Source organism: Tenrec ecaudatus, chromosome 10, assembly GCF_050624435.1.
Source record: "Tenrec ecaudatus isolate mTenEca1 chromosome 10, mTenEca1.hap1, whole genome shotgun sequence".
Taxonomy (NCBI): Eukaryota; Metazoa; Chordata; class Mammalia; order Afrosoricida; family Tenrecidae; genus Tenrec; species Tenrec ecaudatus.
Genome location: NC_134539.1, coordinates 2,225,277 through 2,246,874, shown reverse-complemented (window position 1 = coordinate 2,246,874; position 21,598 = coordinate 2,225,277). Strand labels below are relative to the sequence as shown.

The window sequence follows — 21,598 nt, the reverse complement described above, 5'->3', positions numbered from 1 at the left end:
GTCCCAAAGGTGCAACTTTTCCAGACGGCCACCCATTGGCACTGACTGAAGCTCCATGTTCCCCCTCTTGCCTCGGGCTTTTGGAAGCCCACGCAGTACCTCACGGAGGCAACACGCCGTCAGGAAGGTGCCTCCCTGGTTGTGGAGGCTGGCGGGTCTGTGTGTTAAATGCTGGGCCAGAGCCTGCACTTGCAGGGGCTGATGAACCCGAGAGGTCAGGTGGACCAGGCTACAGAAGTTAGAGAATTAAGTCAGACGGCAGGCTGCCGGCGAAAGTTCCAAACCAGAGCGAGAGAAAGAGGCCGGTGTGGGATCCAGAACAAGAGAGAGACGTTTGGGGGTACATTCATCTATCCCAGGGGACTTCAAACGGTGTGTGCAAAAACAAAATGAAAAGAGAATAAAGTGTTTACGACAACCTTTGCGAAGCCCCCTGTCTTTGACACAGACTCCCCTTACTTAAGCATGGGGGTGCAAAGGTGTAACTGGAACAAGGGAGTGAAGGTGGTAGCGACTGGGGTTAGGTTGGTGACTTGAGTTGTGCCCTGTTGTAAGGCAGTGACTCAAGATACATCCCATCTTAATTCTTGTTGGAGGATCCTTCCCTCCCAAATGGGCATAATCTGAGCACAGAAGCCCACCACAAAACAGAGGATAGCGGCATCAAAACCGGAAATCATGGTCGGCCTAAGCTGATACATAACCTCAATCATTGCAGGCTCCGTACATTCACTGACATTAGCAGCAAGCTGTCTGATCCCCTTGGTGGGCCTCAAGTACCTTATTTGCATAGCCTCGCCCTATCGATGGAAGTCACCGAGACGCTTACTGTGTGGGCCTGGGTTAGGTTGGGGTGACTAGAGACATAAATGCAGGGACACTCGTGTATGCGTAAGAGAGAGCTTTCTATTCAGAAGTCATTCTGTCCCAGCCCCGTCCATAGCAAGTCCCTGAGTCCAATGCTAGTCCGTAAGTCCCACTTCAGACTCACACAGTCACAGCGCCTCTCCAGGGCTCTGGAAGCTCCCTGCGTGGCTCTTCAATAGGAAGGTGAAGGCAGTGGGTGTTGGGGGGGTCCTCAGGACCCTCATGAGAAGGTCACAACCACCAGGAGACACCATCAGGTTGTGACCTGATGGGCAGGCTAGATTCCACCCCTGCACTCTAGTTATCAAGTCGACACGAGACGATGTAACCACCACAAGGCCACGTTCAGCAGTTCACTGCACCTCAGTCTTCTGAGTGTGACCGGAGCTTCCAAAACTCAAAAAACCAACCTACTGTCATGGAACCGACCCCGCTCCTCCTGGCTAGGCAGAGTAGGACAAAAGGGAACTGCGTTATAGGGTTTCCAAGGTTGTCGACCTCTCCAGACGGACCGCCCCACCCTCCTTCTGCGGAGAAGAGGCCGTCGGTGGGAGAAGCGAGTGGATTTCAACCACAGACGTTTCGGTTAGCAGCCGCTCATGAATTGCTGCTCCACCTGCCTCCCTCCAGCCCACACTCCTACCCGGGACCACCGAGTCCGCTCCGGCTCACAGCGACCCCCAGGCAGGACAGACTCACCCCCATCGGGTTTCCAAGGATGGAAGCCGAAGCGCTAGAGTGTGCCTGACCCCTCGCCATGTGCATGGGGAGTTGGATGTTGAACGAGGAACTGACGCACTAGAACGATGGTGCTGGCAAGGTTTGGAAAGCGCCGTGGACTGCCAACAGAACAGAGAGACCCGTGCCAGGTAGGACAGCCAGAACACCCCTGAGAAGCAAGGGTGCTGAGACTGTCGCGTGTACTCCAGACATACTGTCATGGGAGCCAGGTCCTTGCAGAAGGACAGCGTGCTTGGCAAAGCAGAGGGGCAGCAGAACGGAAGGAAGAAGGGCTGGTCCAGTGGGTGTAACAATGGGCTCAAACATACCAGTCATTAGGAGGACGGCTGGCGCAAGACTGGGCTGGGCTCTGTTCTGTTGTGCCCAGGGTCATGAGCTAGAACATGCCTTTATGGGAGCAGTGGGTGAAATCAAACCACTGACCTCTGGGTTGGCCATGGAGCCCTTAGCCTGCTTGGCTTCTGGGCTCCTTCAGGAACTACATCGTGGCAATGGACACAAGAAGGGGACCGGCAAGGACACAGGGTCATCCTCAGACTGGAGGAGGACTCAGCTGCTTCCTGTGGAAAATGCTAGACACCAGTCCTGGAACCTTCCTGGGTGAGTTTCAACAAGTCCCAAGTGTCAGGAGTTTGTGCCACTCTGTGCCCAGGGTCAGGTGTGTCCGGAAGTTCTCCGGTGCTGGGCTCTGAGTACTGGTTGGATTGGACTCCCAGGGCGCTCTGGGCAGGAGGAGGCTAGCTGGGCCTGGGAGGCTCCAGGTGGCTCATCCCAGGCCACAGCTGTTGAGCAGATGCTAGGAGGTGTGGTTCCGCCAGTCCAAGTGACGGCTTCTGCCTGTGTGCCCACTAACACTCAGAGACAGGCACACACATCCCTGAGTCGGGCCCCACACACTCACCTGTGGGTGGCCCTCACCCGAGGCGAGGCAGGAAGCAAGAGTCTCCCTGTGCTAGAGGACCTAGATACACCTGGAAGGGCCCCTGAGGTGTGCCCCTCCGTCAGCTCTCTCAGCCACTTCAGCACAGGAGGTGAGAGCAAAGCCTTCATTCCCCCACTGTCTCCCTCACAGGGCACAGGGACAAGGACTGGCAGGGCTGTCACAGGGCCGTGATGACCCGCTGGCCCTTCCTTGGCATTGGGGTTGGTCTGTGTCCTACAGCCGGGAATGTGCCACTCCCCCAGGGGCAGGCGCTGCGCCCGAAGGTGCCCGCTCCTAAAAGCATTCTGATCTGAAAGTGTTTGTTTTCATGGATTAGCAGATGGCATCACGGGTCTGAGAGGAGCCCAGTTATCGGGCATATGCCAAGCACTGACACGTTCCAGAGGTCCTCAATCTACGGCCCGCGGGCCACATGCCTCCCGCCAAGGACATTTATCCGGTCCGCCCATTGTTTTTGCCCCATTTGTTTTTTTACTTCAAAATGAGATATGTGCAGTGTGCACATAGGAATTTGTTCATAGTTTTTTTAAAACTATAGTCTGGCCCTCCAACAGGTCTGAGGGACAGTGAACCCTGTTTTAAAAGTTTGAGGACCCTGCAGACAGAAAAAAGCTTTACTCCCCTTTGGGATTTTCCCAAACTGACTTTAAGATCAGACACTGGCAAAGGACTCCTTAAGAGCAAAGAGAATCTGGACAGACTGTCCAGTGGGTGGGGAGAGGACAGCACACATGCACCAGTCGTGTCTGTGGTGGCTGTGTCACAAGGTGGCCGTCTAGCTGTCCAGGTAGGCCGCTCCTGCTGGGCCTCTGATAAAACAACTCGTGAAGGCTGCGAGGACGAAGGAGTCATCCAAAAGCTCAGCTGGGGAAGGACCATCTTTCACGCAGAATTAGGGCCCCAAGGGGTCTTGAGGTGAATACCTCAAGGTCCCATGGACTGCTGGTCGGAGCCGACCTTCTGGGCTTTCACACGCGGGGCCTCTTCCAGAAGGCAGGTTGGACGAGCCTAAGAGTGGGCAGGTCGTAGGGCAGGCCGCTGACGCCGGTCCAAAGACCCAGAGGTCAGCGGAGGAGCAGCAAGATGCTTTGCCAGAATGTCCCCAGAGGTAGGAAGCAGGCCACACCCCTAAGGAAGCCCCGCCCCTAGGAATGGATTGGCGGCATACAGTGGATCTCATCCCGGGGGCTGGGGCTGGCACCTGCAGACCCGCTGAGAATCAACCCTCACCATCGCAGGCGGGAAAGGGGTGCCTTAGAGAAGGTAGAAGGGGTGTCATGTGGGAGTTGCCAAGCACACCTCTGGGACGCCTTTGGATGTGCCCTGCTGGCTGTCAAGTCAGTTCCGACTCATGGCCACCCACCCATGTGTCAGAGCAGAGCTGGGCGTCATCGGGTTTTCCAGGTCTGATTTCCCAGCAGCAGTCGGTGGCTAGGCGTTTTTCCCGAGCTGCCCCTCCCTGAGTGGACCAGAGTCTCCACCTCCGGGCAAGCAGCTGACCGTTCCCTGTTTCACAGCTCTGCAGGTCCATCCACTGGAAGGGGCTGAGTTTGCAGGAAGCTGAGCTTCCTCCCAAAGGCGGTGCGGCACAGAGGAGGGTGGGGCACCCCCAGCTGGCTGGAGGGAGCCCCGCGTTCCACAGCTGGGCCCAGACTTCAGGGCAGGAGCTCCAGCCATGGGTCACTAGTCTGCCTTGATGTGGCCTTGACCCCAGGCTTTGCGGAGGGCCCCGGGTGGGGTGAGGTGAGGTGAACAATCCAAGCAGGGATCATGAGTCTCATGGGATTTTCTCATTCTGATCTGCCTGCCACTTGCCTCTCCCTTCCATGGGAAAGACCCTCCTCCTGACAGGCTCAACCCTCTCAGGGAATTTCTGGGCCACAGGAGTTAACAAGGGCTGGCTGAGTGGCAGATGGAAAACTCCCAGCCCACCCAAGGCACCAGGTGCCAGATGGCAGCTCCCGAGTGTTCTGCACCGCCAGCTCCGTGTGGGAACCGCACCAATCCCACTACACACTCCTGCAAGGCGGCCCCGCTCACAGCTTGGTTTCTGACTCACTCTCTCTGGGGCCTTGCCCTCCTGGTCCTCGTGATTGGCCTGGGCACCCTGGGACCACTGGGCACCTCTTGTCACCAGAGCCAAGTTTAGTCCTGAGGACGCTGAGGACAAAGGGGTACCCGGATTTCCTGCCCAGCCCTGAACCCTGGGGTCCCCAAGGTGGGATCCTCCCAGTCAGCTCGCTCCTGCAACTGAGGCTGGGAGCCCACCTGCACCCACTGTGTTGGTGAGGGTGGTGGGGGCACTTGGTGCCATAGAGATGCCTCTGTGCAGTGGGGGCACACCCAGGAACCATCCCACCCTCCTACGTGGGCCCCTGCCAGGCCGTGAGCAGCCTGTGAGCCAGGGGACCCCAACTCTGGCTGAAGTACAGACCAGTGTGGCAGTCAGCACCCAGCAATTCAGGCTCTGATGGGAGGTACAGCCAGGAAGTGCCAGTCCTTGCCCAGATGGGAGCCCTCCTGTTGGGGGGGAGGGTGTCCCATGGAAAACCTGTGGGTCACGGGAGAGTGCTTCTCCCGGAGACTCTGACTCATCACCAGGAGGGAATGGTCGTGGGAGAAGGACACCAGGTTTGGCCAAGTGGAGGGTCAGCGGAGGCCACGGAGGCCCTCAACGAGAGCCTGCCACAGTGGGCTCCGCAGGACACTCAGACACACCAGCAGTCATGAAGACGGCAGGGGCTGGGCCAGGGCTTGGTTCGGTTCCGTGAAAGGCCATGGGAAGTCAGAGCTGGCTCGACAGCACCCAGCCCCAGCAGCGTGTGGGAGCCCTGAGAGGAGTGCTCAGCCCGTCAGTAGAACCATGGGTGACGTCCAGCCACTTGGGCCTGTCCTGGCTCTGGTGGCAGGTGCCAGATGGAGACAGGCAGCCCAGTAGAGGCCCAGCGCGGGCTCACAGGGTGTGCTGAGGGTGCAGACACAGCCTCTAGGCCCCGACCTTCTGGAACCAGATGAGGGGTGGGGCTCAGGAGAGATGCACCACAGGGGGAGGAGGGCTTCACTTTGACACCCCAGGACAGCCCTTATCTCCCATCTGGCTCTTACCACCACGCCCCTCCTTCGCCAGGCTCTGCTGCGGCGTGGCCCCACCCACACCCTCTCCGCTTTCTGGAAGTCTCGCCCCAGACGCTGGCACGCTCGGCTCTCTACCGAAATGTCACTTCCTCGGGGAGACCTTCTGTAGCTACAAAGTTAGAAATGTCACCGTGCTGGTGCGAGCCTTCTGGAGAACGCAAGATTGATTATGCGGGGTCACCTCTGCTGCCGACACAATGACACATTAGAGGCTGGATGTGCAAAGTCCCCAGTTGGAGGGCAGTGGAGGGTGACTGGAAGGTGGGGAGCCAGTAATGGAGCGGGGTGTCGCACTGAAGAGACTGCAGGGCCACCCCAAGTTCCACCTGCAGGGCCCTCCCGGTCCCCACGAGGTTGGGGAGCAGGTGCCAGCAGAAGGCAGGGCTGTCCCAGACTCAACAGTTTGGTGAGAGTTCTGGGGTGGACATTGAGGGGGGCAATCCTGAAAAGGAGGAAGCCCTAAGAGGAAGCCCCAAATCTGCTGGCATAGCTCCCTCCTATTCCTGCCCGACTGCAGCAGACTCTCAAGAGCCTGGAGGGCAGCTGGAAGGACAAAGACCCCGACCAGGGATGACCGTCGCTTCCCAGCTCAGGGCAAGCAGGTCGGGTTCAAGTCCGACGGAGTCCGATGGGCTGTGGATCACTCGGGCTGTCCACCGAACCCCAGGGGGTCTCACAGGTCAAGGAATAGGATAGACAGCAGGACAGAGAGAGGAAACCCCGGCAGCTGGGCCCTCCCACCACCAGGGAGCCCATCCAGCGGCCGTCAGCCATCAGAAGCAGATCAGGGGGTCTATCTACTGAGTCACCTCGTGTGGATTTGAACTGCTTACCTTTAGGTTAGTCGCCAGGTATCTCAGCCATTTGTTCCACCCGAGGAGCCTAGCTGTACCTCCGGAGCAAAGCCCAAAGCCAAGCCTCCCGAGCAGCTCCGGGGGGGGGGGGGGAGGCTGTGACTTGGGACAGTGGCTGACTCCACAAAGTAACTAAGCAGGTCGTAGAGTTGACAACAAAGAAGCGCCAGCCATTGGAAGCTGGCATCTCCGTGACTTCACGCAGGCCGGGTTTATGTCTGGTTCTCCTGGTGGTCCCGCAGGGTGCTCCTCGCCTGCCGGCCCCAAACTCAGCTCCTTCTGAGGGAACGGACACAGAATTCAGGGTCTGCATACGGTTCACAGCGTTCATCAGACCCAGAGAGGAGGGAGAAGGTGGCATTATTCTTGGTGGAAGATATGCACACACCGGTTGTTGAGGGCCTGAGAGGCAAAAAACCTTAACCGACAACTCCCATCTACCAACCCAACCAAAACCAACCCAAGAGGCGCCCAGGCCTTAGAGTCAGGACCCTCCGTTTTAAGACGCTAACAATGAGCTAACAGCACCCCGTGTCACTCGGTGGGTCCCCCTCACCGTGGCCGCAGGAGGCACAGTGGACCACTCCCTCCCCAGGGCTCGAGTCGGAAGAGAAAGCTTTGGACATGATGATGGCAAACTAGGTACAAACGTGCTCGGCACAAAGGATGGCTGTGTGGCTTGTGATCAGAGCTGTAAGAACCCCGTAAAGTGATTTCGAGAAACACAACCACAAAGGACTGCTGCTCCCTGTGGTTGACAGGCTGCAGATCCTCGCGGGAGCCCCGTCTTCCCCGCCGCATGGCTGCTGGCTCTGGACGGCTGGTCTTGGAGTCAGGCCCTGAGTTCCACCCACCACACCACCCAGCCCTCCCGTCTGGCAACGTGTGCTTAACCGAAGGCGTTTCAGAAACGTGAGCGCTGGGACCCCGTGCCCCCTGCAGATGCCCTTGCGGACGTGCTGAAGGGACCCCTGTAGGCGGAAGGGCCTCCCTGGTCCGAGGCCGGAAGGCAGTCCCAGGGAAGGAAGGAAACGCTTCCCTCCCTCGTCAAAAATGTTGCCAAAAGACAACTGGCCTTTTCAGGCCAACCCAAATACAAGCTTGTTATAGAGTTTATAGCACAGAGAGGAGTGAACTCCACGGCCATCTTGGGGACACCAGCCGAGGCGAGGGCTTCACCCACGAAGTGAGGTGCTGCAGCGCTTGGGGGGGCGGTGGCGATCAGCGTGCCCGTCGCCATCCCTGGAGGATGCTGCGCGCTCACGTAGGGCGGTGGAACGAGGCGCTCCGGGAGAGGCTGGGACCGAGGGGGCGAGTAACAAGCACTTGGGCGCCCAAAGGATGACAAGAAAGAACAGAAACAGCATGCCAGTCCAGGGGCCTGCAGAAACAAGTCCGGGGAGACGCATATGTGTAGAAGAAAGAGTTTTATAAACGAGAGCAGTTGAATATTGAGAAAACAGCCCAGCCCAGTCCAGATCAAGTCCGTAAGTCCGAGATTAGCCCATAGGCCCAACACCAATCTATGAAGTCCTCTCCAGACTCACGCAACACATGCAGTGAGGCCGAATGCAGGAAGGTCACAGGCCAGTGGATGGGAAGTCTTGTGGATCCAGTGGTGGCGGAAGCATCTCAGCGCTGACGCGGGTCTGAGCTCCAGGGCTCTGGTTCCATCTGGGGGCTCCATGTGGCTTGTCAGCAGGACGACAAGCAGAACGTCTCTGTGTGGCTGGCCTCCAGGGAGCGGTTTATCTCAGAAGGGCCTCCAGCTGCGGCAACCTGACTGACAGGCTAGACTCCACCGCTCCACAAGTTGACCCCAGATGATGCCACTGCCACAGATGGGGACAAAAATCCAGTGCCGTCGAGTCCACGTCAGAGCGGCTTTACGGGGCAGAGAACCGGTTCCATGGCCCCTGGGGCTGTGATCTTCACAGAAGCACCCACACCCTCCTCCCCGGAGCAGCTGTGTGTTTGTGCCGCTGCCCGCCGGGCGAGCAGCTAAGGGCTTCAGTGCTACATCCCCGGGCTCCAAAGAGGAAGGTGGGGGATGGAAGACAGGTAACAAGCTGGCACACTGGACGCAATCACACCCACAATCACACTCAACGTAAGCCAACCCAACACTGCACATTCAAAAGGCAGGGTCATGCAAGCGGCCTCTTTGAGAGAGGCAGGACTTGGCGCCATGCTGCTTACGAGGAATGCACTGTAGAGACCCGGTCCCTGCCATCCACTCGTGGTGAGCCTGGGGGACAATGAAGACACAGACATGCAAAGGGACGGACGGGGAAGCATACACCATGCAGACAGCCACCTGGACAGGTACGCTCCCCAGGTAGTGAGCCCAGGTCCCTGTGTCTCCCAAACCCCTGCCTCCTCTTTTCTGGGCCATGCAGGAAGCTCTGTCACTCAGCTTCTCCCAATGGGCAGAGGCTTTCCCGTGGCACCACCCCAGCCACCGTGGTGTGAGTAGAGGGAGGGGCCTCTCCTCGAGGCTTCTACAGACAGAGTCCTGGGGATCCCCCGCTCCCTGGGTCAACTAGAATATAGGGGTACATAGTGAAGGGGCAAAGCCACGTCCTAGAGAGAGGACAGGTACCCTGTCAGGAGCACCCCACCTCGGCCTGTGACAGGATGGAGAAACACACAAGCAGGGGACTTTCTGTCTCCGACCCCGCATGGCCAACACACCAGTTAGGCTCCGTGGTGGAGGGGCGTCGTCATGGTCTCACCCCACGTGGCAGGGGGCTGGCCCTGCTGTCTCTCGGTGTTCTAGCTGGTCCCTTGAGAGCAGAGACTGTTCCTCCTCGCCCCACAATGCATCAGAGCGGAAGAGACACATGCTGGACACTCGCGCAGCTGACCCTGTGCCAGCCAGTCGGTCCTGACACACAGCCACCCCTGAAGACTTAGGAGAACGGATCCCGTGGGCTCCTGAGACGGCGACACTTTCCAGAAATAGGAAGCCTCGTCTGGCTCCCTGAGGAGCAGCTGGTGGTTTCAAAGAGCCCCCCCTCCCCAAAACCCTCCCTGCCATGGAGTCGATGCTGACTCACAGCGACCCTGTAGGACAGGGTGGAGCTGCCCTGTGGGTTTCCGAGATGGCCACTCTGGACGGGAGTGGACAGGCTCCTCCTTCTAAGGGGCTGATGGCGTCCACTAGCTAGCGTTCCTTACCCATCCCCACCCACCTTACATAGGACCCAGGGGAGACCTGGCGAAGCCCCTCACAATGACAGGACCTTGAGCTGTGGCTGGTCACAGGACTTTACATTTTGGTTCTTCCCCTGAACTGTCCTGGAATCCTCCTGAGGGAAGCTGGAATCGAGCAGGGGCTGCCTCGAGGGGCTCGGGCACAGACAGGAGCAGCTGTGAGGACGGCGTGGCACTGGGCGGGGTCTCCTGCTGTGCACGGGGTCTGGGGCGCAGAGCCGACTGGATGGTCAACAAGAACAACAACCCCCTTTGTGCCCACGGGTGCTCCCACCCACCCCTGCCCTGCAGCCCAGGGATCTCTCCACCCACAGACTAGGCCTCCAGCAGAAGGCCTTTCTCTGCAAATGAGCTGCAAAATATGGCATAGAAGGGGGGCCAGGGTGCTGAGCTCAGCGTGCCAGGATCTCAGGGCACTCCAGGGCGAGGCTTTTCCTGAAGGCACACCCAGAGGGGGGCCCGCGGGTGAGAAGAACGTGTTCTTGCGGAGGGGAAGTGAAGCAACCCAGGAGGAAGTGAGAGGGCAGCAGGGAAGGGTCGTGTTCCGAGATCGCCTGCAACTCCACGGGGAGGCAGGGGCTGTTCCCACAGGAAACAAGAAGTCCCGTGGAGGTGGCAGTCAGCTGTCCCACCTAAAAGCGGGAGCGCAGCGTGCCCTCTGCAGCGGAGACCAGACCAGAGCTGCGGAGCCAGCCGCGCCTCGGCCATGGGTCCCACCGTCCTGCTCATTGCCATCTTGTGCATCCTGGCCTCCGAGGCCTCGGACAACTGCCCAGGTGAGTCGGGACTCAGGTGAGCAGACCCTCAGCCGGTCAGCTGACGTCAGCTCCTGGCTGTCTTGGGAGGCATCTCCCTTTCGTCTTCTCCATTGCTCACGCCCCACATTATTCATCATGGATTAAGGAGGAGGCTCCCGGGAGCAGGTGCAGCCTTACCTGGAGGCTAGAAGACAGGACGGAATCAGCTCCCAGTGCCTCCGGGACCCGGCACATGCGTCCTCTGGAGCCTCCGTCCTTGTCCTTGGTCGTCCCACTGGCCATCCCATTGACTGGACCTTGGGTGACACTGTATGTCGGCTGTGCTCTGCAGGCTGTGCTGAAGCAGACTGCCTGGACTGCAGGGTGGACCTTAGCTCCAGGCTCTCAGTTAGCATCCCCATTGGCAAGACTCTAGACCTGGGCTCTGAGAGGGGCAGTCATGACAGCCCATGTCCAAGGTGGTGTGAGAAGGTGGCAACTGGAAGACTTCCGCCCACAGTTGTCACCCCTGTGGGGTCACAAGCCGAGGAGCCTTCTCATGGGACACAGGCTGAGCAGGATGTGCCCTCAGGGAAGGGGGACACTCCCAGATCTGGGCTGCAGAAGGCAAGATGGCACTGTGTGCCTGGAGTTCAGGCCTTACCCCCAGGTCTCCCCAAGAGGCCATGGCCGTCCCACAAGGAGTGTCCCACTTTCTCCTTCCCCAGAGAACCTGTCCTAAGGATGTCTTGACCACCGATAGTCATTCCTTAGAACGAGGGGCCACTTCTCAATGCCCCAAGGGTCCAGGGGTGAAGGGACATGCTTGAGGAGTGGCCTGGCCCCAAACCAAGCCCACTGCTGCGGAGCCAGTCCCATGTCATGGTGACCCTCTGGGGCAGGGTGGAGCCACTGTCTCAGTTTCCAAGGCTGGGGGACCCTCAGGCAAGCAGGCTGAGCGTCCAGTCGTCCTCCCGTGGGGCAGCTGGGGGGGTTGGACCACTGACCTTTCTGTCAGCACCCAGCTTAGTGCCCCTCCAGGATACCTTTTATGGTTGGGCAGTGAGGAGTCCTCACAGTTTAGCCAAGAGCGAGTGGAGTGGGACTGAGTTAGGGAGGAGACACCCCTCCTGACCCCCCACCACCCCTGACACAGTGGCCAGTGGCCCATCGGTGATGTTTATTATCGGCAAGTGATTTCCGATCCACGTGAAAATTGGGTAAACGTCCTAGGTTAGCACGTGCTCCTGATGAAAAGGAAGTAGAAGTGCACACTTTCCTGGGAGGGCTGCCGTGGCCTGGCCACCAGCCCCGGACAAGACCCTGACCTGAGGGCCCTGTCCCCCCTTCCTCAAGAAATGTCAATGTGATTAAAGGGACAAATGTTAGCCTGTCTTCCCCATGATGTAGACCCTACTCCCACCCCCTCCAGGGAGCAGGGGCCAGTCCGGTAACAGCCTCAGAGAGCCACGGGCAGTTCGTCCAGATATGGCCTACGGGGCAGTCCTATGATGTCCTGCGGGGTCACTGGGAGTCAGAGTCAGCTTGAGGGCCGTGAGCACCGAGGCTGAGAGGGCTGAGTGACTGGGAATCTGGGTGCTCCCTCAGGCCATCACTGGCCAGCCCCCCAGGAAGAGAGAGAGCAGACACCGAGGCCCCACCACAGCAGGGATCCTCACTGCCGGCTGACCCTCCACAGACAGAGGCTTAATGGACACCTTGGCTGCTGTCCCAGGGTTGGGGGGCTGCCTGCCAGCCCTGGGGCCTTCCCCACCAGGATATGCCTGGTGATGCCCCTGTGTCTTCCTGCAGAGGTGAAGGTGGTGGGCCTGGAGGGCTCGGACAAGCTCAGCATTCTCAGAGGGTGCCCAGGGGTGCCTGGAGCCCCAGGGCCCAAGGGAGAAGCTGGCGCTAATGGAGAGAGAGGTATGTGCCTGGCTGGCCAGGGTCGGTATCAATGGGGGTGGGGAGGTGAGGGGGGCTCTGATTTGCCCTTCCTGCATCAGATCTCAGGGTGGGCCTGAGGGGGCTTCAATACTGAACCCCCTTAGCTCCAACTCAGGAGACTAGGGCCAGGGCCCAGTGGAGGGTCTGGCTGGCCCTGGAGAGCAAGCCAATCTTTTAGCCACAACCTGGTCCTGCCCCTGGAGCCCAGCTGCATGTGACTCTGGGCCAGACTCTGCCCAGCACCATGTTGTGCCTAAATGCTGGCCTCAGAGAGGTCAGAAAGGGCCCTCAGCCCCCACACTGCTGAGGGGCAGACTGGGCGTTTGAACTCTGGATCCTTTCTGAACCCCAAATCCCCAAGCCCCACCCAGGCATAGATCTGTGCTCCCATGGATTGGGGGAGGGGCGTTCTGCTGCCTGAGCTTGAGATAAGGGTTCAGCCAGGCTCTGCCTTGGGTGGGGGTGAGCTCCCTGTACCTGGGGGCATTCAAGGGACATTGGCAGAATGAGGATGCCACAGTAGGGACAGGACACGTGTGTTTGGAGGTTCCCAGGGCTTCCACATTCTAAGGGGTTGGGATCAGGGTCTGTTCTCAGGCCTGTGGGTGGTGGACCCTTGGGTGGGGACACTGTCCCTTACGTTTGTGCTGAACACACAGAGGAAAAGGAACCAGATCCAGCCTCCCTTGGTCCACATTCCTACAAGCAGTGAGGTGCATCAGCCCTGAGCAGGACCCAGGCCCTGTCCCTTCTGCCCACCCTGCACTGAGGCCACCTACCGGGCCTCTGACCCATCAGGACTGGGCCAAGCCCACCTGCCCAACAGCAGGTTGGGGTCCGGAGCACCGCAGACCCAGGTTCTGGCATCCTCTGCTTGAGAGGGGCAGACCCGGCCTGCCACGTGGTTGGAGGGATTACCCGGAGCAAGGACTGAGGGAGGAAGGGTGTGGTCCCAGCTCCGGGTGTGTACAGAGCGGGGATACCCCTGCGCCCTGGCACTGAATCAGCCCCTCTCTGACTAGCAAGGCCAATGGGTTGGCGGCTTGTCTACATGATGTGTGTTTGGAATTTTCAGGAGAACGTGGCCCCCCAGGAGCTCCTGGGAAAGCGGGACCACCTGGGCCCAAAGGTAAGACCGTGGCAAAGGGGGAGCCCCTGGCCCACTGCAGAGAAGTGGTATGGGGCTGGGAACTGGGACGTTGTCTTTCTGGAGAGCCCACACTGCCCAGACAGGTCCCGGGCCAGGCCTAGGGGCTCTGGCGTAGCCGACAGCAGCCCAGAGGCGGTTTCTGAGGGGGGTGGGCAGGAGTGGCAAAGTGGGTGACCCCATCCAGAGTCGCCTTCCCCTGTCCATGGGAGCATCCAGCCCAGCTGACCCTGTCTCCTTTCCCAGGAGCCCAAGGACAGAAGGGAGCCCCCGGAGGGAAAGGTGAGTGGTCTCGTGGGAGCCGCTGTGCAGGTCATGTCCAGACCTGGACTCAGGGTGGACCTAGGGCAAGGCTTCCCCTCTGAGGCTGCCATGGTGTGGGGGTCAGGACAGGTCTGACCCATCCCAGACATGCACACTCAGCCACAGGTGTGTGTGAGACGGTGAACCGTACAGGTGTGGTGACTTCTCAGGCCATGGTGAGACCTGCTCAGTCCCGCTGGTGCAGGAAAAGAAAGTGGTCCAATGGATAAAGACGCAGAGATGTCAGGTCCTGGGGCCACGAGGGCTGCAGGACCAGAGCTGTCTTTTTTGGGCCCCCTTCATGCTGGAAGGTCCCGGATAAGGGCCACACTTCCCAGTCCAGGATGGATAAGGACAAGGGGCGCATTGCCCACACACGACATGATGTGTGTTTTCTCTCTCCTCCTTCACCCCAGGAGAGTCCGGGGCATCTCAGGAATGCCACACAGGTGGGTGACAGCCCCACCCCTCCTCGCCTGCTTTTAGACCCCAGGCAGAACCCAGCCCCACCCCCCACCCTCTTCAGCCCAGAGCGTCTGCCCGGCCCTCCTCCCACTTCAGCCAAGCTTTCAAACAGCACTGCCGGACAAGAGAGTGGCTCCTGAAAGTTCCTGGGAAGATGCCATTACTTCACCTTTTTGATGCCCTCTTGTATATATTCACCCCCACATGTGCACACAGGCACACACATACACACGCACTTTCTCACACAGGCACACTCGCTCACACACACACATACACTGAAACACATACACACTCTCACACACTCACACACAGAATCACACATAAACCGTCAGACACATTCACACACTGTCACATGTACACATACACACCCACACTTGCACACTCACACACACACATGCTCGCACACCCACATGCACTGCCTCACACACACTTGCACACACTCACTCACACACTCCCTTCTCTGTCCTGAGCGGGGCCCCTACCTCCATGCCCTCTGCCCTACCCACTGACCAGGCCCCGTCCTGGAGCCCAGTGCCCGGTTCCCCCCAGGACCTCGGAGCTGCAAGGAGATACTGACCCGAGGACACACGCTGAGTGGCTGGCACACCATCTTCCTCCCTGACTGCCAGCCCCTGATGGTGCTGTGTGACATGCACACGGACGGAGGGGGCTGGACTGTGAGTGCTAGGTCACTGGGGTGGGAGAGGCTGCCTGGGACGCCCCTCCTGATGGTCTCCCACTCTGGGCTGCAGCAGTTTCCCCCACTCACTCACTCACTGAGCACAGTCCCTCCCTGTGCTCTCTGATGGTGGGGTGAGGTCACCCTGTACGGGACCCAGGTCTGGGGTGGGGCCCCCAGCTCTATGTCTGAGTTGGTGACCTGAGGAGCTGCTGACCATCTGGGTTGTGCTGAGGCCACGTGGGGGCTGGTGACGCCGTGAACCGAGTTGTTCGCACATTGGGTCAGGGCCATACCCGGGGCTGAGTGTCCAGAGCGCGACCGCCCGAGCCCCTCTGCCCCCAGGTCTTCCAGCGGAGGATCGACGGCTCTGTGGACTTCTTCCGAGACTGGGCGGAGTACAAGCAGGGCTTCGGCAGCCAGCTGGGAGAGTTCTGGCTGGGCAATGACAACATTCACGCGCTGACAGCCCAGGGTGAGACTCTGCTGTCCGCACTGCCAGCCCCTCACCAGCCCCTCCCCCCCAAGCATGGGTGACGCCCATGCCGTCACTGTGATGGGTGTGGGCCCTGCCTTGGGCCCTCAGAGCAGGAGGACCAGGGGTATGGGGCCACAGGGCGAAGACTTCTTCTGGCCCCAACACCTGAGCACCTTGGGGCCACAGAATAAGGGCCCCCCACCCCATGTCCCCCCACTGCTCTACCTCACACCCTAGACCTTCCCCAAGGACCCCTTGGGGTGTATCATGTTACCCGTTGGACCGATACCTGCAAGGTCAGCAGTTCAAACTCACCAGCCGCTCTGCGGGAAAAAGACGAGGCTGTCTGCTCCCAGAAGATCTGCAGCCTTTGAAACCCAGTTCTACTCTGTCCTCTGAGGTTCCTATGAGTCAGAATCCACTGGGGGGTAGTGACAGGCCCTCCCCAGCCTCTCCTGCCTCAGAATTTGTGGGAGACCCTACCCAGGCACACCCACCCCGAGGGCAAAGTCCCCACCCCAACTCCACTCACCCTCAGCTACCTGTCTGCCCTGGGGAAGGCTCCAAACGCGTGGTACATTTGTCCCCACTGCGAGGCTCTGGGCACTGGGAAGGCATCGCCTCCGGGCCTCCATGCCTCCTGCAAAGGGAAGTGGGTGGGACCACGGCTCACACACCGGGTGCTGGGGCGCAGCGGCCACTCCAGTAGCATGTGCGTTCCGTGGAGATGAGCGTCCTCCGGTGCCTCCGCGCACACGGTGGGGGAGTGGCAGGACCAGAGAGGCAGATGTTTCTAAATTCATATCATCCCCAAGGTGCTTGCTCACATAACCATGAAACAAACTCACCGCCATCGAGCCGGCGCTGAGGGCAGTGCCCACCCGCTGTGGGCTCCCCGGCTGTCACTGCCCAGGGGAGTGGAGAGCCTGGTCTTTCTCCCACGGAGCTGCGGGTGGTCCCCAACTGCCTGGTTGCCCCCTCAGACCTCCCTCCAGAATTCCCCCGCCCCCACCCCCACCCCAACACACACCTAGTGGCCAAATGGCCTTGAGCTGAGACCTCACACCCTTGCCCAGGCACCAGTGAGCTCCGCGTGGACCTGGTGGACTTCCAGGGCAACCATCAGTTTGCCAAGTACAGCTCCTTCCAGATGGCTGGTGAGGAGGAGAAGTACAAGTTCCTCCTGGGGGCCTTTGTGGAGGGCACTGCAGGTGAGGGTCTGTACCGCCCAGGGGCCTGGGCTTCAGAGCTGGGGCCCTGGGGCAGCAAGGCTGGAGCTGGAAGCCTGGCCCTGCCCCTCCCTGGGAAACGGGCTCCCCCATCTGTGAGTACACACTCACTCCAGCATCTCCAGGCACGAGGTCACGTGATGTGCCCCCTTCCGGCTCCTTGCTCAGTGCCTGCTGCTGGGGAGCGGATTGTCCTGCACAGTCACTTCCCAGCTCTGGGCCAGGCGATCATTTCGCTCGTGTCCACAGCCCCTCCTGCCCAGCCTGGGCTCCAAGGGGATGTGCCTGCAGGGCAGTTCTTGGTCTCAGGGACCTCCTGCCTCCTGGAGGCTGGGAGGACGCTGCAGCAGCAGGAGGCCCTCTCCCAGCACTCCTGGGGGGAGGCTTGGTGGTGAGAGCTATGTTCCTCACATTCGTGGGCACCTCGGGCCCCCAGGGGAGGCCCCAACGATCGAGGGTGAAGCTGAGGATAGGGTGCAAGGGAGACCACGCTGAGCCTGAGCCCAGGGGCTGAGGGAGTAGGAGGAGGGCCATGCTGAACTGAGCTACGGCTGGCCAGGCTCCCGGCTGGTGAGGGGTGCAAGGGCTCAAGCTCCCAGTCCTCCTAGGGCTCTCTGCGAAATCAAGAGGGTGTGTATGGAGGTAGGAATGGCACCCACCCTTGACAGTCTGGCAGGGAAGAAGCCCGGGGCAGAGGGTTGCCTGGCAGCAGGGGGGCTCTCCAGGGGATGTAGTCTTCAGGGTCTCGGTGGGACCCAGAGAGCAGCAGGGCCGACTGGAGGCCATGTGAGGCGAGGCAGGAACCCTGGACCAGGGGCAGGCGACAGTGTCCCTGCTCCTGAGTCCGCCTGGGTGGATGTTAGGGGACTTCCTGAGGGCAGCACTTCTCCAGCACCACCCTCACCCACTTTTCCTCGGGGACAGGGGACTCTCTGTCGTCTCACAAGGACAGGCCCTTTACTACCAAAGACCAGGACAATGACATGAATACGGGAAACTGTGCAGAGATATTCAAGGGAGCCTGGTGGTATATCAGCTGTCACGTGTCGAACCTGAATGGCCGCTACCTCGGCGGGGCCCACGAGAGCTACGCCAACGGCATCAACTGGAAGACGGGGAAGGGGGTAAACTACAGCTACAAGGTGTCGGAGATGAAGCTGAGGCCCACCTGAGCTCCCTTAACCTCCAGGGCCCCGCCCACCCGGGCCCCGCCCACCTGAGCTTCCTTACCCTCCAGGGCCCCGCCCACCCAAGCTCCCTTTACCGCCAGGGCCCCGCCCACCCTTTACCGCCAGGGCCCCGCCCACCCAGGGACATCATGGTCCCTTGAGCACTGTCTTCACGCCAAACGAGGAGGCGCCTCCAGCTCTGCCTGTCTTCAGGGACCTTCACGGCTTCGTGCCACTTACACCTCTCTGGTCTCTCTCCCACCAGCCAGGATGAGAGAACCAAGTTTCCCTCAGAATGAAGCATGCAATAAAGACGTGGCTGGGTGACCGCCTGCTCCTTTGTGCTGTGTGCATGGCTCGTCTATTTCAACGTCCACATCCCAACCTCAGCCACGGCTTCCCTGGGAGCTGGTTCAGTAGGTGGGATCGGAACATCCTTTGGACAGATCAAATTTCAGACGACCTAAGTCAGGGAGGGATCAGCAAACCGAGACCAGTCATGCCTGTTGCTGTCGATAAAGTTTTATTGGAATAAGCCGCTCCATTGGCTCCGTCCCACATTGGAGGCTGCTCTCCTGCCCCGGGAAGAGCTGGGCGGTTGTGGTGAAGGTTACGAGACCCATAAAGCCTTGCACCTTGGCTCTCCATTTCCCTAAAGGTGGTGTTTACCCAACCTTGCACTAGGTGGCTGGTCCCAGGTCCCTCAGCCCTCTGTACCACTCCTTGCCCCCTGCCCCAGCCTCTATTTACCCAGGTGAGTCTCCCAGACCCAGGGACATCTAGACAAGGGGCATTCCGTTCCTAGGCACCCCTCATCAGAAACAAACACAATGGAAGCCCGGCAGGTGAGTGATAGAGGCGTGAGGGCCCCAGGTACGGGAACATGCTTCCAGGTGAGCCCTCTGGAGGTGGCGTGGCCCAGGAACCACAGCAATGCCAGCAACGGCCACGGGGATGCTGTGAGCCCAGACAAGCCACTGTGGACAGGAGCTAACAAGGACTGCACGGCGACTCTCCGCGGGTTAGCTAGGGCCTTGTGCCGGAAACGCGGAGAATTTCCTAAGGCTGAGGACCAGCTCTCTCTTCCCAGCCGTCATTTGGGGCATGCCAGCTCTCTGGAAAGGAGCTTCCGTGAGCACGCTCCTGGAACCACTCAATCTCAGCAGAGGTTTTCCTTAGGCTTCCCGTCAACATATGATGGCCTAGACGGATGCACTGCAGAAAACCGACCACAGCAGAAAAAACAGGGGGAATCGATATGGAGTAAAACTGAGAGCCCTGAATCTCAGAGAAGGGAGAGGAGAGCTGAGTGTGCCGAGCCTGTACTCCCAGGGCACAGACAAACCACGTCTTCTTGGGGCTATCTGTCTCCTTTTTTTTAATCATCCCTGTCTCACTCCACCTCTGGAGACAATCATATCCACACACTGAGCCGTTCTCACGCCTCCAAGAGGTGCAGCTAGTGGACAGGACCAGCACCCACTCCAGTAGCACCCTGATCAGCAAGCAAACAGAAATTTAAACCATCACAATGTCTTGGAGACAATAGATAATTAAAGAACATACAAAGAAGGAAAAAAGAACCAAGGCAGAAATATGATTCTTTGGTACCATCAACAGATGGAGAACCCCCCCCCCCAAAAAAAAAGATTGAGACAGTTACAGACAAAACTGTAGAAGTCTTTAGGAAAATACTTCAAGAGCAAACTGGAAAAAATTCACTGAAAAATTAGGAACCATGAGATAGTTAAAGCTTATTGTGCCAACCTGGCCGATAAACACATGTGGGGTTAATTGAAGGGCAGAGGGATAAATGGCTCGGTGAGCCTCGCCTTCCTAGTTCTCAGGTCTCTTGCTCTCTGATGTTTGGACCAGGGTGCAGCTGCCTTAGCCAGTTCCCTGCTTCAGCTGGCAAGGCTCACTTCCAGCAAGACATCCCTGAGGAGAAGCCACATGGAACTGCCCCAATGCAGCCCTGGGTGCTGGAGCAGCCATGTGGAGATCCCTGCCAGCACTGAGATGCTTACATGCTCACTGACTCGGCTTTCCTCCTGCAGTCGGCATCATTGTGTGTGTTTTGTGAGATGGAGGAGGACTGTGGATCGGTGTTGGACATATGGGTTAATATTGGACTTGTGGGCTTGGGCAGCGCTGGGTTGGGATGTTTTCTTGATGTGCACTTACCCTTTCTATAAAGCTCTCTCTTACACAGATGAGTTTCTGTGGATTTGTCTCTCTAGTTTACCCGGACTGACACAGACATCTGGAATCTCAATACTAAGATATTAGAACTAGACAATCTGTTACATCAAAGAAAGGCCAGCTGGATTCTCGAGCTTGAAGACAATTCTCTCAACACCAAATGACAGGAATATGATCCATAGAAAGATTTTTCACTTTCAGGGAGAGTTGTGAGGCACCAGGAAGAGGAACAACACACGTGTGACAAGAATCCCAGAACAGGAAGAAACAAACCACCAAACAGAAGAGACACACAGAGAAATGTCCAAGACCTCACCTCCTGGAAGAAAACATCCCTCCCATCACGGGAGAGGAGAAAGTACCCAAGCAAGGACAGAAGGCCCTCTATCAGGATAGACTCCAAAAGAGACCAGCCCAGTGCAGAGTAACCACACGTGCCAAAAATCAGAGGCAAAGGAAGACTCCTGAGAGCACAACCTAGAAGTCAACCCAATCATCATGGTAAACAAAGTCAAACAGATTTGCAAGACTGATCATAGGGAGCCAGAGAGATCAATCTGCAATGCAGACATTCAAATAGAGAGAGAGAGAGAGAGAGAGGTGGATACAAACATGACAATAGAGAGAGTGTCAGGTAGATTTCACAAGAAAACGGACTGTGTTAAACTTGGGAAACATAATTAATAATGAGGTATAACTTCGAAGAAAAGGAATAAGCTTCATCAAGATTAAAAGGACCTGGTAAATAATAAGAAAATGACAAGAAAATGCACAAAGAACCAAACAAACTCAACACAGAAAATTCTGAGAATCAAAGAAACCTGTAACAACCTAAAAAACACACACCGAAAAATGATCGCCATCCATTTAACAACCAATAAAGACACGGGTGCAGATGGGTTAAATTCAGCTGTCAAGAGACGGAGCCCTGTCGGAGTGCCATCCTCCGGGGGACAGCTCTGTGCTCACAAAAGACTCTTCCGGGCACCAGAAAGACACATCCCAACCTCCCCTTCTGCTCCTCAAGGGATATTCTTTCAAAGACGGAGGTGGCTCTCGGCCTTTGCTTTGTTTCCCAATTTGGCGTAGCCCCTGTTTGTTTATCAAAACACATTCAAATCGGTCCTTCTGTTTATTAATGAGATTATTTCCAACGCAGAGACAGTCTAGATTGTTCAGCTTGGCTTTTGATCTCTTTGGTTTTTCAAAACTAATTCACATCGCACCATTTCTGCTTATTAATGACACTGTTTAAAAAGCTGAGGAGCTAATTGTCCCCCCTTTCAGTCTGGCTCTGGTGCCGCACTGTTGGATCTTGGAGGTGAGCACACTTTCATACGCACCTGTAGGAAACCTGCGAGCCCTCCTCGGGCCACCTCCCAACTCTGTGAATTAAATGCTCTCCGACACCTTTGCCGCATTCATAAATTTAATTTATACTCAAGCGCTTCCACGGTGCTTCGATTGGCTGTCATGAAACCCTCGG

The 21,598-nt window shown here is 58.1% G+C and overlaps 1 protein-coding gene across 1 annotated transcript; it reads left to right on the top strand.

Moving 5' to 3' along the window:
- The first annotated feature begins 5,961 nt into the window (after positions 1-5,961).
- On the top strand, positions 5,962-17,993 carry FCN2 (ficolin 2). The gene is made up of 10 exons (XM_075558848.1): positions 5,962-6,051; positions 10,421-10,532; positions 12,306-12,419; positions 13,516-13,569; positions 13,834-13,869; positions 14,307-14,339; positions 14,905-15,032; positions 15,380-15,509; positions 16,589-16,723; positions 17,666-17,993. The coding sequence occupies exons 1-10, from the start codon at positions 5,962-5,964 to the stop codon at positions 17,911-17,913; spliced, it is 1,080 nt and encodes a 359-aa protein (XP_075414963.1). The 3' UTR covers positions 17,914-17,993.
- The last annotated feature ends 3,605 nt before the right edge of the window (positions 17,994-21,598 follow it).

Excerpts from the sequence above, each read along its gene's own strand:
- FCN2 (XM_075558848.1), top strand. The coding sequence starts at position 5,962 with ATGGAGCGGGGTGTCGCACTGAAGAGACTGCAGGGCCACCCCAAGTTC. Across the intron at positions 6,052-10,420 it reads CCCACGAGGTTGGGGAGCAG|CGGAGACCAGACCAGAGCTG; the intron begins GTGCCAGCAGAA and ends TGCCCTCTGCAG. Across the intron at positions 13,870-14,306 it reads GGGAGCCCCCGGAGGGAAAG|GAGAGTCCGGGGCATCTCAG; the intron begins GTGAGTGGTCTC and ends CCTTCACCCCAG.